General features: G+C 38.1%; 2 protein-coding genes across 16 annotated transcripts in view; one reads left to right on the top strand and one right to left on the bottom strand.

Annotated features, from left to right (window-relative positions):
* The window catches only part of LOC134298906 (uncharacterized), a 76,620-nt gene extending 68,441 nt beyond the window's left edge, over positions 1 to 8,179 (top strand). The window contains exon 3 of the mRNA XM_062980492.1: positions 7,488 to 8,179. The gene's annotated coding sequence lies outside the window, so the exon portion shown is untranslated. The remainder of the gene's footprint in view (positions 1 to 7,487) is intronic.
* Positions 1 to 17,155, bottom strand: part of epb41l3 (erythrocyte membrane protein band 4.1 like 3) — a 182,649-nt gene that overhangs the window by 58,141 nt on the left and 107,353 nt on the right. For all 15 annotated transcript variants that reach the window (XM_062980480.1, XM_062980489.1, XM_062980485.1 and 12 more), the window contains 2 exons: positions 2,848 to 2,952; positions 586 to 628 (listed from right to left, as the gene is read on the bottom strand). In XM_062980480.1, the coding sequence (XP_062836550.1) occupies positions 586 to 628; positions 2,848 to 2,952 (148 nt within the window). The remainder of the gene's footprint in view (positions 1 to 585; positions 629 to 2,847; positions 2,953 to 17,155) is intronic.

Here is a 17,155-nt window from a genome sequence, read left to right on the forward strand (position 1 = left end):
ACGAAAAGCAGACTTAATTGGCTACATTCTTAGCTGCTATTCTAGCACTCCTGCGCGAAGCTGCTTCCAAACCCCTCTGTTGTTTACAAAACTCATGGCGAGAGAACACGGGAGATGTAGGCTCAGGGTTTGTTTGACATACTTCTGGGACACAACTTTCTTGCAGGTGCAAGGTTCCCAGATCTGCCTGGGAAAGATCTGGCTGAGAAGATTCCAGTTCTGACTGGGAAGGTAAAAAACCCAAGTTTTCTTCATCATCAGGCATCACAATGTCATGAGCAGGACTACAAGGCCCATGAGTCATCACATTAAGTAAGCATGCTGCTTTTCTTTCGCTATAAATGAACACTTGTGAATTGGAATCTATATTTTAAGTCCAGATGGGAGATGCCTGCCATAAAAGGTAATTGTTTCCATACACTTTTTATTTTAAAAGTGTTAGTCGGAAAAACTACTGCCATCTGTTTGCTCTTATATATTCTACAAATAAGCATTACATCAAGTCTGGAAAGAAACTTTTGGTTGACTTCATACTTTTGTATTCAGGGTATTTGTAACACAGGTGCTTTCAAGAGGCAAACTTACTTCGGATCTGCTTTTTTATTTCCTTGGATGGGTCCAACCAATTCTGAAAAGAAGCATTTAAAATACTGGAATAAGATTATAAGCATTTCATTTCAAACACATTAAATGACAACTGAAACAAGTATAATAGAGTGAGCCAACTGAAGTTAAATATTTTTATGTCACATGAATATAAGTGAGAAAGTGGAAAACATGTCAGCATTCCATTTGAGAACAAGGAGAATCAAAGTACTTAACACTATCAAATTCACAACTCTTGTGCTTTGATTTTAGAATCTAAGTGAACAGTGATAGCCAATTTCTTAGCAAAAAGTATGTGCTCAGAGCTGGGATGTTTCCAGCACAAAGTTTAGCAGTGACCTCACTCTGAGGATACAACTACACTGTAGAATTGATGTAGTCCGTGCCATTTTAACTGCCATGGCTCAATGCTCTTGAATCCTGGGGTATGTAGTTCGATGAAGCATCAACACTCTTTGGCAGAGAAGGTTAAAGAACTTGTAAAATGACAATTCCCATTCTACAGCATTGAGCTTTGGCACCTATAGTGATGTCAAACTGCAATAATTCTACAGTATATAGAGGCACTGTGTGAGCCCAGGCAATCCCATGTCTTTCCACCTTCAGGTTCCCATCTATGAGGGTAATAATGAAGGCAATCACAGTGTACACTTAAGATAACTTATACTATTGCAGCTGGTGTAAAAAATAAATTTACCTGTATCTCATCGATTGCACACCATGTCACAAATGTCAAATGCCCCATCTACACTGTCCATTTAATGCAGTTCAAAGCTATTTTCACAGTGTGACAAAAAGGTAATAAACTAGCAGTAATGCATGCAGAAGAAAGTTCTTGATGTGCATCAGTGCTCTGCAGTTCACCCAATCCAGGTCTCAAACTGGTACCAAGATTTCCTATGTAATAATCTGCATAGCAAAACCACGTTCTTCAATACCACTTTGAAACTTAGATTTGTTTATTTACTGTATTTATACCCCGACCTTCTCATCCCCAAAGGTGGACTCAGGGCAGCTTACAAACTATGGCAATAATTCGATGCCAGATTCAGACAAATGCCAGATTCCCATAATTTGCTTTTTTATCTTTCAAAACTTTTCCATGATTTCTGATGTGGCGAAAGCAAGAGTATTCCATCCAGAAGACAAAACCAGTCTCACTTTATGCACAGATTTGCATATGGACTAGCAAGTTACTGATGAGAACTGGCTGAACATTATTTTACTCAGAATTCTGAAATGATCCAAAATCCAAAATTATCCACGCAGGTGTCTGAGATAATGACACCTTTGCTTTCTCATAGTTCAGTGTACACGAAGGGGACTCAGGGCGGATCACATTACACATATAGGCAAACATTCAATGCCTTTTAACATAGAACAAAGACAAGACAAATATAGGCTCCGAGCGGGCCTCGAACTCATGACCTCCTGGTCAGAGTGATTCATTGCAGCTGGTTGCAGCTGGCTTGCTCTCCAGCCTGTGCCACAGCCCGGGCCTAAATATTAAATATTGGGTGTGTTTGTGTAGACTACAGTGTGGATGGCTGCTGCTGGCAGGAGTTACTGCTAACTTTAAAAATACTACTTGTTTGCCCTGACTGTTTGTTTCTTTTGTACCTCTTCACCATGTACAATATTCTATCCAACAAATTGGAAATACAGAGTTCTCCTCCACAGAAGTGCAAGTTATTTTAAAATTAAGATCCTATATATTGGCTGCAGAGGAAGAACAGACATATCTTTGTGCATTCTAAGCTCCTTATTATCTTGTATTTCTTCACCAAAGTTCATGCATATCCATGGATTTCTGTTGGCCTACTTAAAGGTAATAAAATGTTTTGGGAAGAAAGTAAAAAAGTCAGCTTGTGCATGTATCAAATCAACGTGTGTGCCACAGCATTAACATTTCATTATATAAAGAAAAGAGCTATATGTATGATTTTAATTTATTTTCAAATTCACGTTGACTAGTATAAATCAGAAGTAACAAGAATACATCAGGTAATATAGAAATGAGTTACTGAAGCAATAACCTGCTTTACAGTGGCAAAATTTTCAACTTGAGTTATAATCATACCTGCAGGAGCATTTTGAATGCTAGCACCTAACCAATTTTAGAACCTGGACCTCACAAGAACAATTGTGATCTCATTTATTTAAGTTGCTATCCTTTGGTTTTAAATAGTTCTTCACCATCACTATTGCACCTCAATTTTCTAAATTATTGGCTAATTTTACCTTTTGGTTTTCCATGTCTCGGTATGTTAGACCAAAGTAATCTTTTTCTAAGAGGTTTAAGTGTTCACACACTTTGTCAAACAGCACCTGGCCCTTGGAGCGTTTCTACAGGGGGAAAAAGAGAGAGGGGAAGAAAAAACAGTAAATTTTTAAACATACGATTTTCTCCAAAACAAGACAATTCTAAGGTATTAGATAATTCAGTGAAGATTGATGTAATTCTTTGTCAGTGTGTATAAGCTCCAGTTTTCTCAAGACTGAAACAGTTGAACTGAGCCAGGATTGGATAAAAGGAGGTCTCACCTTGGTCAGGAAATCTTAAAAGTGGATGTGGAAGAGAGGGAAAATGACTAATTTAGACTCAACTGAATTGATTTGTCCATACTTTTCTAGTAGAGGATGAAACCTCAGTATTTTCAACCGTGACTGAAAATCTGAAATTACACATTTTGATCACAAATGTAAGTTGGTGTGAGAGGGAACATGTTGACCCAGAGATAATGGGATGCCACAAGTCACTGCCAAATTCATCTAGGCTATTAGATTGTTGCTGCATATTTATTCAAATCCCACTGAGTGATAATTGTTTCTTCCAAAATAACTGTGCACTGGATTGCAAAGTCTATCAGGTTTAAAATTGAATGCAATCAGATCACATGAACATTTCACTTAAATTCCCACAAAAGCATGTTTCTGGACGCTACACATTGTCCTTTAAATTTTCATTCGTGCATTTCCATAAACAGAATGTTGGCCCTAGCTCAAAGCTTTTAAGGTGGGAAACAGAGCAAAAGCTAAGATGGGGATTTCTTTTTCCCCATTTCTTAAAAAGTTTTCATTTGATTTAGATTACTTTAGGTACAACATAGGTTCCAACATAACTGAAAAATAACTATCAATAAAAGCAGAATTATAAAAACTGATAAATAAAGGTAAAGATTTCCCCCTGACATTAAGTCTAGTCGTGTCCGACTCTTGGGGTTGGTGCTCATCTCCATTTCTAAACCGAAAAGCTGGCATTGTCTGCAAACAACTCCAAGGTCATGTGGCTGGCATGACTGCATGGAGCGCCGTTTCCTTCCTGCTGGAGCGGTACCTATTGATCTACTTACATTTGTATGTTTTCAGACTGCTGGGTTGGCAGAAGCTGGAGCTAACAGTGGTAACTCACCTCACTCCCCAGATCTGAACCACCAGCAAGTTCAGCAGCTCAGCAGTTTAACCTGCTGTGCCATCAGGGGTCACTGATATCAAAATTAAAACCCAAATTCAGTTTTAAAAACTTAACACTCCTCAATAAGAACAGTAAGAATAACTAGCAGTAGTAGTGGTGGTGGTAAGCCTCACCCATCTAAAACCACAGTCCATTATCTGTCAGTTACCTGAAGGCTTATCTAAATAGAAAAGTTAAAAACTTTTCCCTCTAGCAGAAGAGCAAGAGTCCGTTCTGCTGCTAGCTGTCCCTAACATCTGAAGGAACTAGAATGGGAGGTAGCAATCCCCCCCCACCCCCACCCCCGTTCAGTGCATGATTAAATGCAGTGATAGCAAGGGGAGAGGGGAAGGATGGCTTTTTCCACTCAGCCTAAGAGGCAAGCTTTCCTTCTCCACTCCATAAAAGTAACACAAACAGACTAATGCAACAGCTTAAAGTCATCTTGATAAACCAGGGCTGTGACACAAACTAAATAATTATTTTCTTTAAAGGAAGAGATTAATGAGTGGGTTGTTAGAACTCTCCTTGTCTAGCTGGCCATGTGGCATCTTTCCTCCTTTTTTCAGCAAGAGACTGAAGAAGGTATTCAGCTGCCAGCTAGCACCATTGTTTGTTTGATTTCCTAATGTGGGGGAGGCGTTGTTGTTGGTGTGTGCCTGTGTGTGATGCATTTGCTTTTATATGAGGAGAAGCTTTTCAGAAAAGAAAAGAAATGAATTCAGACAATTTTACCTACCCCAGAGAAAATGAATTAATTTACGAAGAGAAGCACACAGTTCAGTGGAATCAAGTGTGATAAGAAATTGCTCTTCTCCCTAGGGAACCTTCTCCTGCTCCTATCTCTTCTTTGCTTTTCTTTTGACATCAGTCTCAATGGAACTGACCTCTGAGTAGCATGAATAGGATGCACAGAAAATCAGCAATCTCAGTCCAGTGTCATGGCAATTATTTAATTTTCTTTAATAAGGCATTGTTGTGGTAACAGGAAGGGCATTCAAAGCACAAAGGGCTTTCAAAGGATTGACTACAGCACCAGTTAATTGTCCACCTCTACACACACATATGTTCCTCTACCCTAGTGGTTCTCAACCTGTGGGTCCCAGGTGTTTTGGCCTACAACTCCCAGAAATCCCAGCCAGTTTACCAGCTGTTAGGATTTCTGGGAGTTGAAGGCCAAAACATCGGGGGACCCACAGATTGAGAACCACTGCTTTCCAAATTCAATGGAACTTACTTTCAAACAGCCATGTCTTAGATTTGATCTTTCGGCCTATCGCTGTGAAAGTAGACCATTTCTTCACTATTCGGTTATAGAAAACAGAAGCACATCTTAAATTGTTACAAAGAGATACCCAAACAAATAACAAAAGTACAAAATAGGAATAAGGATACATATTAAATGCAGTAAAAATAATGAGTATCAATCAAAATTGCATTGCAACAAAATTATGATAAGCAAATTCATTCTATTCTGCTAATTCCCCCAAAGGCGAGATATTTAGACTCAAATTCTTTAGGTTCTTCAGAAAGAAAAGTCATCAAGAAACCATTTAGGATGATGGAAAGGGGCAGTGTGTTATGTTATATAACCAACTATCCATTATTTTCCCTAAATTCATCCAGATTATTTAGCAAAAGGGCAATCTATTTTATATCTCCCCATTCAGAAGCCCGAAAAAAAAAGAAATGCAAGTATTTAATGTTTTTTTCTTCAGCTTTCCCTGCCAAGTTAAACCCATCTATTCTTTTTATTGTGTTTATTTGTACATGCCTCCCAGAAAGCTTTATGAAAAAGTTCCAGTGCTGTTACTTGGTTGTTAGAACCGCTTCCATCAGTGAAACCAAGAGAAAAGACATTTCCTCTTCCTCTGGTTCAAGACCTGTTTCAGAGTATTGCAAGACCTGTCAGATAATCTTTTGGGTAGATGGTTTTTTTAAGGAGAGGTCTCTGCCATTCTCCTGTTATTCACTAGCATGAGATATGATTTAAACCAACGAGAGGAGAGTGTCGTCCACAAATATTATGTCTTTAGATTAAAAAATACTTGTTTTACACAGCATAACAATACTTTCTTTTGCTTTCCATTTTGGTGTTAGTCAAGAGAAATAGACATGTAAATACAAAGCTTATGGGAAGACTGGAATCAACAAAATTGGTGGACTCCGAATTAAGGCTCAGTGGTGCAATCTGCATCTGTATAATACTTTGTCATTTAAAAGTCAAGCAAGGTCAAGCTCAAAGATGTTTCAACTGGCAGGTTCATGAGCTTGCACAGCTGTCTAGTCTGATAAACAACAATGAACAGCTGTAGGTTAAGGTGTTTCACTGGAGGACTGCAGAAAACACATAGATCTATTTTAAGAAATAAACATTCATTAATAATTAATGTACAACGAGTAACTGAAAAACTGAAATTCAAATTATCATCAAGAACCCACTGTGCTAGAAACAGCAGAAGGGAATACACTGAAATGGTAGACTAAATTTGCTCTTGCCACTGTACTTACTAACTAGAGGGTATTTTTCATACTGGCTTCATCTGACTTTGGACAAATTGTACTGAAGACATGTGCTCAGTCACCCATCTTAAGTAGCATAGCAGAAAACAGTGAAAGGAGTGTCTAAAAACCAATGGGATTACATTTTGTTAGAGGGTACCAATCATTTCCGTAGTTTATTTTTGCTACCCAAATCCTTTAAACTGATGGTGGGTAATTTTCAGAGCAGGATTTGTGTTTCCATGCTCCCAATCAAGTCTTTTTGCTGGATTAGAAATATGGTATCATTTCTAGTTTCAGTCAATTTCCAGAGTTCTGAGATTTTTTTCCTTAGAGTTTGGCAGGTTGTGGGAGACTTTTCCTCCAGCTGTTTTGGACTTCAACTCTCAGAAATCTCAGCCATCTTACCAGTTGTTAAGAACTATGGGAGCTGAAGTCCAAAACACCTGGAGGACCAAAGATTGGGAACTTCTAGGCTTAGTAGCTCCAAAAAGGACACTGAAACAGTATGCAGCTTGCAGTCCAAACATTCCCACTAGGCTTGTGTAATTCAGGTCAACTGCGATCCATTTTGGTGTCCCAGATTTTGGTGAGGGTCCAGATCCATTTTTCAGGAGCCTTCCAGATTTGGGAGGACAGAGATCCGTTTTCAATCACGGAAACCGAAATATTTGTTTTCTATCCATGGGGCGGGGGGAGGACTCCCAGGCTCCCCTTCCCCTCATTTTAGGCATTGTTTTCCTTATATTCTTCATTAAGACAAGAAGGAAGAGCGATGTCTCTCTGCTGCTTTCCGTCCCTTAGAAGCATACTTCCAAGGCATTTTAAGGAGGCTTGAATCCGCACTATCTAGGGCAGGGAAGGAAGAGCAATCTATCCTATGCTGGGCTTCCTTAAATAATCCTTTTTTTCTCTTGATTCACAGGCCCTGGAGTGATGCCTTGCCTTTTTCCTCTTTGCGCTTTTCCTTCTAGCGGCTGCCTCCCTCCCGCATTTCACTTGTAACTGAAGAAAGCCAGTTTTCGACAACCACTGTTCTGTTGTGGCTGAAAAAAACATGGAGGCTGAGCCCTTGCGGTTCAGGAGAACCAGACAAGCTGGACCAACTGGATTGGCTGGAGGAAACGGGTAAAAACGGATCTGGGCTCAAGCTTAATTCCCACTACTAATTTCTTACTAGGCTTGATTTTTCTCCTCTTGTATTGCTACCATTCTTCCATTGCTGACAAAAGTGCCTCAACATGTTCCACTTGTGCCCATAAATCATAGAACAGATTTTGAATTCCTCAGAGCTAGGCTAAGTGGAACAATGGAAGTCCACTAGTTTTTACAGTACAGTAAAAATATTTCATCTCCTGAAATGCTCTACCACAATAAATAACTCAATGAGGTTTCTTTGTAGTGTTGGCTATTCTGAAGGAAACATTTTGCTTTTTTTTTTTGCTGTGCAATATCTTTTCTGTGCTCTGTGCATACAAATCTCACATCCACTACACATGCCTACAATCAATTTTATGAAAAAGACTACATAATGGAGCTGATTTTAGTACTGTTTGAAGAATCAGATTTATAGTATAGGAGACATTCACTCAGTACAAATGATATGTAAGGGGAAAACATGAAACACACAATGGGGCCAGCAACCTTTATATTTTTCTAAATATTTGTCTTGCTCTTTCTGTTGTGCAAGGGCTGAAGAAAAAGAGAAAATTCTGTTGTGCAAATTGCATAATGGGTTGGTACAATGAGTAGATACAACCAGATGACAAATAACAATCTGACACAAAACTATAACTGATGCATTTTTGGAAGTGCTGTAGTCAAGTGTTGGGGCATTTTCGCATTCCCAATGGTAACGGTTACAATGCCTCTATGTCTTCATTGAATATGTTGGTCTGTCAGCATGTACCATAGGATGGTAGCCAAACTGCATATTACTTCTCCTTTGAGCAATATTTATGCTGATACTTATACTAGTAGCCATTTATTATTTTAAACAGATTTGGTTGTAGTATTGTAACTGAAATGACAGGGCTAAACCTAGAGCTCTGTAATCCTTTTTGCTACAAAACAACATCCACATAATTATTTCATAATTCTACTTAAGATTTTGGCCCCAATTTGGATGGAAGAAAGATTTACCTCCTTCGGAAGAGGTTTTTTTCATGTCAGGAATGACTTGAGAAGCTGCAGGTTGCTTCTGGTGTGAGGGAATTGGCTGTCTGCAAGGATATTGCCCAGGGGACGCCGGGATGTTTTACCATCCTGTGGGAGGCTTCTCTCATGTCCCCACATGGGAAGCTGGAGCTGACAGACGGGAGCTCACCCCGCTGCCCGGATTTGAACCTCCAACCTTTCAGTCAGAAGTGACTGACAGACATAATGTATGTATTTAAATTAGTAAAATTACACTCTGGCTTTCTTGGGAAAAGTGGCAAACAGGTGGTGAACAGTAATAAATTCAAATAAAAATACATTTTGAACAGAACAATAAAAAGATCAGTACAAAGAAAAAACACCCAACTACTTAAAGGTCTCTATAAGAGGACATCACCCTGTATACCAAAGGAGTGTCTGATCAGGAAGTCCTTGCTCTGTGACAGAAGGACAAGAAAGAGGAAGCCAACCTAGTTACAGAGCCTGAGGGACAAGCTGGATGTTTAGAGTAATGCATGTTCTCTGTGACTGACCGATTTTCCTTTCCACAATAACGTTTCCTTAGAAAGGCATTCCTCGGCAATATACAGGTAGACTTCCATTAATGTTCCTCAGCAATATACAGGTATACTTCCATTGCTTCTTTAGCAGAAAATCTGGTACCAGAGGCAGAAATAATATGGAAAAAATGGGAAAGAATGGGGATAGCTTTTTATACTACTTAGTCAAACACCTAAGCAGTTCAATATGTATTGGTAAACTTTTTATTCAAAAGTAACCACATCTACACGAGGAAGGAAACAGACAGCTCAGCTAAGTCTTGCTTAAAGTAAATCAAAACTTTCTGAAACTACTAGAGACCACATGAAGACTTCTTTCAGGGGTAATTCCTCTTTCACCAGCTTTCACTTTTTTATGGTTTCCATTTCCTGATGAAACAGGCTTATCTGCTCCTCCCTGGTTCACAAATGCTAAGCGAGGAAACAAGGGGTTAGCTGTTGTTTACCCTGCATATGGTAGGCAGAAACACAGAGCCACAGTAGTATCAGCTGTAGCAAAATACCACTTTCCCACCTCAAGCTTTCTTGCACTGTTTGGTGCAGAAACACTGCTGATGTCTGACATTTTCTGCTTTTTCACCTCACAAAGTTTATGTTGCTAGAGGGGAAAAAACCTTGGCAGGCATAAAAAGTCCTTTAAAAAAGCTTGGTTGTCAAAGGTGTGCTTCTGTTTCTATTCACCATTACTCATGTATTAACTGAAAAGAAAGGGAAACCTCATTGGCCAGAATAACAAGAGGCAAGACTTTTATGCAGTTTTCACCTGCCATTCACACAACTCTGGGTGTTTCAGTGTTTTCTTCTATAGTAGAAGACACATGTATGTGCTTTTTTTCTGGCAAAGAATTCAATTTTGTGCAAAAAAGTTTCTAGACACCTTTTTGTGTAAAATTAGAACAAAGGAGTTGCACAAAAAAACTAATTTTGTACAAGTAGGTTTCTAGAATTATATGAAGTTGTGGTTTTTATATAAAGAAAGTATTTTTCACACAAAAAAACACTGCTTCCAGAAACCCAAATGTTTTTTATGCAAACTGTGGATGCATAAACACCATTGTGGATTGAAAAACCTATCTATTTAAGAAAAAACATATTACATGAAAAACATGGCTTTTGCACAGAAAACACAGCTGAATTTCTTCACAGAACAATTGCTTGAAATATTCTGGAATGTGTGAACACCAAGCAATAATCCATTGATTTTTTTTCTCCTGCAGTAGGTAAAGGTAAAGATTTTTCCCTGACATTAAGTCTAGTTGTGTCTGACTCTGGGGATTGGTGCTCATCTCCATTTCTAAGCCGAAGAGCTGGCGTTGTTCGTAGACACCTGCAAGGTCATGTGGCTGGCATGACTGCATGGAGTGCCATTACCTTCCTGCCAGAACAATACCTTCACATTTGCATGTTTTCAAACTGCTAGGTTGGCAGAAGTTAGGGCTAACAGCGGGAGCTCACCCCACTCCCCAGATTTGAACCACCGACCATTCAGTCAGCAAGTTCAGCAGTTTAATCCGCTGCACCACCGGGGGCTCCCCTGCCGGAGAAAATTGTCTTGAATGTGAGAACTAAGCAGCCAAATAGTCACATTCCTACTCAGAAACCAGACTTGCAAATTAAGCCTCTGTTCTGTTTCCAATCAATTACAAGCCACAGTATGTTGTCTACAAGATACGTGGGTGAGGAAAATCATGTGCTCTCTTAAGCAGACATCTTTCGCAACTTGGTGTTAAATGTGCCATGTCATTTGACTCTGAGTATTTGTTATTAGTGCTCATGTCACCTGCAGGAGGTTCAGGAAATTTACATCAATAAATCTATTTAGAAGAATTACACCAATTACGCCAATTTTGGAATTGTTGGTTTATTTTCAGAACTGATGTACTGTTTATGGTAAACTGAGCAGAAGTATACAGAACATTTTGTTCAAATGGTGCCAAAACTAATCTGTCTTTATTTTTCTTATGTTAATTTATATGTCTGGCTCAAACCTAAGTGCCATGATCCATGCCATGAAAACCTTATTTTCAGAAATATATAATTTACATTCCATTATGCCGTTCTTCCTTTCAGTGCAATATGTCACCTTCTTTTCATTAAACTGAATGAATGCTGCTTTTGCTTATAAACACACAAAGATATGTATCAGGCATTAAAGCATCCAAAAATAACTTATAAACCTGAAAATATAATTCCATCTATTCTGCATCTATTATCATTATTCTTGCAGGAAAGATGGGCCTGGAGCTTGAGCAAGGTGTCAGGAGCACTCTGTCTGTAGCACAGTAACAGCACATGTCCAGCTCTTCCAGCTGAATGACTTCAGTGTTCATAGTAGATCAGCCTCTGAACTCTTGACTTCTTGTAGAAATGAAAACAGTGCAATTGCAAACATTCCTTCCTTACAAGGCATTTCAAAACCTCATGCCACTCTTAGTTTGCAAGCAGAGCGAATAATGTGTGGCTTCAAATAAACTTTCCACATTATCACTCATAGCATCTATAATATTAACACATGCCTTTGATATCAATAGGGGAGTCTCCTATCCACAACATCCTAGTCAAAGAGAAGTAAACTTGTTCTTCCCTTGCGACTGGCATCAAATGACAAGATTTCTAGTACCACTCCCCCATACATAGTTGCAGACAAAAATGCATCATACATGCATGAAATAATTATGTGCGAAATGGCACGTACCCACCAAGCATGTTACGATAAATACAGCTTTCCATTATGGCTCTCATAACAATTGTACATCAGTACTACCTCTGCAAATGATCACTGCAGAATGTAAAAATTGTTATCCTACATCTTTGAAAAAATGTTTGTGAAACCTGGTAGAGATTTGATGCAATAAAACAAAATATCTGGATCACTTTTTAACAAAGTGCTCGTTTTAAGCACTATGGAATGCTTTCATAGAGAAGGAAGAAATACAGTTGGCCTTCTATATCCACAGATACTACATTAAGACATCCACATCTTAAAATATTTTTAATCCAAAAGTAAACCTTGATTTTGCCATTTTATATATACTATACCACTGTATATAACAGGTCTTGAGTATCCAGGGTTTTGATATTCACAGGGTAGTGTAGTGGTGGAAGAACCAAATCCTATTGGATATCAAGGGCTATACTTTGCCTTATAACTTCTTCACCAGAAGGTATAACATATCCTGCAGAGGCCTGCTGAGCTTGCATAACTACCATATAACCTTTCTATACTTTTAAAATTAGATGCATCATTATGTTAATATCCCTAGGGCAAAATAAATTTGGACCAAACATTTTAAGATCACTAGGCCATTTTGGATCAACATTTTCATGATTAAACTGATTCCAAAGGACCGTATCTTCCTAAGTGAGCCTGCCTATTTCTTGAGATCTTCTAAGCAAGCCCTAATGGAAACACAAGAGAGGGCCCCTTTGACGCATGGCCCAAGGCTAAGGTGCTCCCTTCTCAGAGAGTTTAAACTGACACCCTCCTCGATTTCCTTTTGTAGGCAAGTGGAGATCTTTTTGTTTTGGCTGGCCTTTCAGGACTTTCATTTGCTGTGATGTTTGTATATGCTGTTTTTTTAATGGTTTGTTTTAAGTATTTTATTAATAATTTAATTGTGTTTTTAACTCCTGTAAACTGTTTGGAATCTTAAGAGAAATTCCATTGCCATCATGGCATAAAAAGGGTGCAAAAATGTGGAACTATTTTAGTTATTTCTCCATTTTTCATCCCTATTTTGTGGGAAACAATTTTGGGGCTACTGAAGATGTGTCTCATAGTTCCATGAGCTGTATTTTTCCTACTCTGGATGTATCAAATTATTCTGTAAGCATTTCACATGATGACTACATTGTGCTAAATTTCCCATTTCAATAAGGGTAGAATTCAAAATTTGTCTCCTGTAAATAAGACGCCTCCTTCTATCCAAGAGAGATTTTTTAATTTAGCAGAACATTTATACTGGTAAAATTGAGGAGTGATTTTTTTGTCAAGTGGTTTACTCCATATGTTTCTAAATTTGAAATCTATTATGTAGAATAGTGTTTGGGAGCTGACACAATGGGATATTTTAAACGTTGCCATAAATTGTCCTTTTCTTCCCACTGGGAGAGCATTCTGAGCCAATTATTACTAGGGAGTACTTCTAGCAACAGAAGGTCTGGGGAGCTACCAAATAGTCTGGGCCAAGAAAAAGTATAAGACAAATTTATTTGAGTAAGTTGCTGACTTAGTAATATAGTATCAAGAATTCACCTAGTGTTCTTGTTCTTAGAACAAGTAAGTAGCTTGCTTGGTGCTCTCCTAGGTACTGAAATGTCTGACCTACCTTCACATTTGTATCCAGTGAGCTCTTGCTACTGGCCTGAACATTTGAACAATATAGGAAGTTATTTGTTTTTATTTTATAAATAAATTAGTTAAAACTTGATATTTATTTATTTATTTATTTATTTACAGTATTTATATTCCGCCCTTCTCACCCCGAAGGGGACTCAGGGCGGATCACATTATAACACACAAAGGGCAAACATTCAATGCCCATAAACACATCAAACAGAGACTGAGAGACACACACAGAGGCAAGTTAACGTTCTTCTGAGGGGATGTTCGATTCTGGCCACAGGGGGGAGCAGCTGCTTCATCATCCACACTGACGGCACTTCCTCATTCCAGGTCGTAAATTAGTTAATCTTGCCTCCCCACTTTAGTGGTACCTTATCTCCTACTTGATAGATGCAACTATCTTTCGGGTTGCTAGGTCAGCAACGAGCAGGGGATATGAACATATTCTTTTAATATTGTTTTACGGTTTGAGTCCCTTACTCAAGTAACATGTAAAGATCTGTCTGCATTAAAAATTCTTTGCCATGCAACTTTTCACACACTTGCTAAAATTACTAAAAAAGAAAAAAAAATCATAATGCAATACAATGTCTTGCTTTTCTTCTCAGGAGAATAATAGAATTTTAGAATTGGAAAAGACAGGAACGGCCATCTAGTTCACCCCCTGCTTTGTAGGAACACACAATTCCAACATTCCTAAAAAGAGGTACATCCAATCACTACTTAAGATCTTCAAAGATTACGAGTCCAAAGATTATAACCCTCCAAAACAATTCGACTGTTGAAGAATCATTATGGTAAGAAGTCCCTCCTAATGCTGAGATAGAATCTTTTGTTTTGTAATGTGAATCCACCGGATTCACTCCATCATCTACATGACATCCCTTCAGAACCAGTGAGTTCACCCTGTTTGTACAGCATTGCAGTCTCAAAGCCTCCCATCTGAGTCTTACTGCTTTTCTACTATGCATATGGCAAAATGCAAATGAAGCTTCCTGCAAAATAAACCTCTTATACTGGATTAGAAAGTATCACCACTACCCAATTAAGGATCCCCTGGTTTTCACTTGTTTTTGTTCTTTCCATTAAATTTTATACAATGAATGGTGTTAGTGATAAGTACTACAGCTAACCATTTACCCAGAACAACAACTGCATATTCAATTGTATATCAGCATCCAATAGGTTTTGAATTTGCAATTAATAAATCACATGCTTTTACTTTACAGTAACAAGTGTACATTAAGCGTTGATGGCATGGTATAGTATGGCACATTTTCTACTGAGGCTAACCGTTTTCCCTGCTAAATACTTGTTGATCCTAAAAAGCCAGCACTAATCCAAAAACATAAAAATAATAAAAAATAAAGTAGCAGCAACAAGCCAGCAACTAAGGATTGCTAAATCCTGATAAGAAGATTGGTGACCTAGTCTTCATTCTGGAATCAGATCAAATTAGGGCCTTTGCTCGGCAGTACAGATCTCACTTAAACTAGTATTCTACACATACAAACTATAATGTTTAGGGGAGAGTTTCTTAAATTTTATGAAATTGTTGCAAGATATACCTATTTTTAAAAACACAGATTTTTAACATCCACTGAAGCAAAAAACCTGGGAGGAGACCATCAGCTCTATAAAAGGTGAGCAATGAAAGAAGATATATTTACCTACAAGGTAATTGTAGCAGTATGGCTAAATTGACGTTTTAACACATTTTGCAAGCAAGAATTGGCCTAAGTTCAATGTGGTGTTAGCAGTAACCATCAGGATTTCTGACCTTCCCTCTTGTAGGAGTCTCCAGGACTTAAAACCTGCTGTGGAAAAAATGTCCTATCTATCAGAGAACAAGCCTTTTTGGGAGGTAAAAGAAGAAGGTACAATTTTACCTCTCCTACTTGCTGCGGTGGAAACTGTTTTTGCTGCTGCAGTGAGAACTATGCATTGCTTGCCCTTGGTTAATTAAACAAATTGTTGGACTTGATTGCAAAGTTAAATGGGTTCAAAACTGTAACACTGGCAACACAAAGGAAACAAAAGGTTTGTTTGCTGCTGATGGTCTTGTCAGCTAATACAGAAACAGACATAGAAAACACCCCCACACTTTTTTAAAGGATGTTATCAAATAATAGACATCTGATTAACCTCTTCATCATCTAATCAGAGCTGATATAATCACATTATGGATGCTTTCAGATGTACTTCTGGAGTTCCTAATAAAAAACACTGCAGCAATTCCACCCTCCCAACCTTGATATGTTTCTTTTTGGTAAGAAAAAAACCCAGAAGAAATCATGGGAAATCAAGGGAGCACTACAAATTGAAATGTGAAATTCTAAGTATGACATGCTTTGAATACTGAAGTCTATAGACCAGGCTGGAAACCTATTACATGATCTAAAGCAGGGACTGGATTCGGTTGCAGCAACATTATATAACAAAGACTATCAGTGTTTTCTTTATCCACAAGCTAAACCAATATTATTAATATCTTTTCTCTACACCAGTTGAGCAGCTGTTTAGTCATATTGATAACTAATTTACTATGAGGCAGCAATGCTATACTGTTTGTTCCAAATATATACCCAATCTGTATATTTAAACTCTAGTCAGAACTGGTATGCTTTGAAGCTATTTGTTAATTTGAGTTTTCACGTAACTAGTCTGTTGTGATGTGTATGTTTACATCAGCTTATCTTATGCCAGTCTACAATATTTTTACAAAGTTGTAGATTTTTTATACTCCTTTTCTCTCTTTTTTCCAGACAAGGGAAAGCAGAGCTGTCTCTGCACCTGCTCAGCAGAAACTGGGGCTTCCTTCTGCAGACTCATCAACAGCCCTGATCTCGACCAGCCTTACAACAATTCTTGTCTCCTTTTCTGTCTCCATGTGTCAGTTGATATGACAAGGCTACAGCAAAAGGCATGCAAGCTAGAAATGAAGCAAGAAATGGATCCTGGTTTAAAAAATGGAATGGCTCACATAGTTAGATGACATTAGCGGGAAGACATTATAGGGAGAAGCCATGAGAAACCTTACAAGACTGAGAAAATTAACATAGGAATCCCAAATAAAATTGCACGTATGTTTTATAAAGCGTTCCATCTATCTGCTGCAATGCTTAACAAATCTCTTATGTTCATTGAAATGCCTTTTAAAAAATAAATCTTAATCTTTACTGAGTGAACAATTAGTAAAATGGAGCATGACAGAAACCCGACTGCCAAAATGCCCATTTTTAAAGGAGCTATAATATAACCTCAAGGCTATATGGAAACCATTTATTATGTGTCAGAGCATCAGCAGATTTAAACCACCATTATATCAGGTGAGATAATAGATAAATGACATGGGGTAGATACGACTATTATTAATAAAAATAGACAGTTAAGTGGAGGAAAATGTATAAGTCAGAGGATTGATTATTTTGTATAAGTATGATTGAGGGAGGGGAGGGAGGGTGGATGAAATAAAAACAACATAACAATTATTTATATTGTGATTTATAGTTATACTGCTACATCACATTA

The sequence above is a fragment of the Anolis carolinensis genome, chromosome 4 (genome assembly GCF_035594765.1).
Source record: "Anolis carolinensis isolate JA03-04 chromosome 4, rAnoCar3.1.pri, whole genome shotgun sequence".
Lineage (NCBI taxonomy): Eukaryota > Metazoa > Chordata > Lepidosauria > Squamata > Dactyloidae > Anolis > Anolis carolinensis.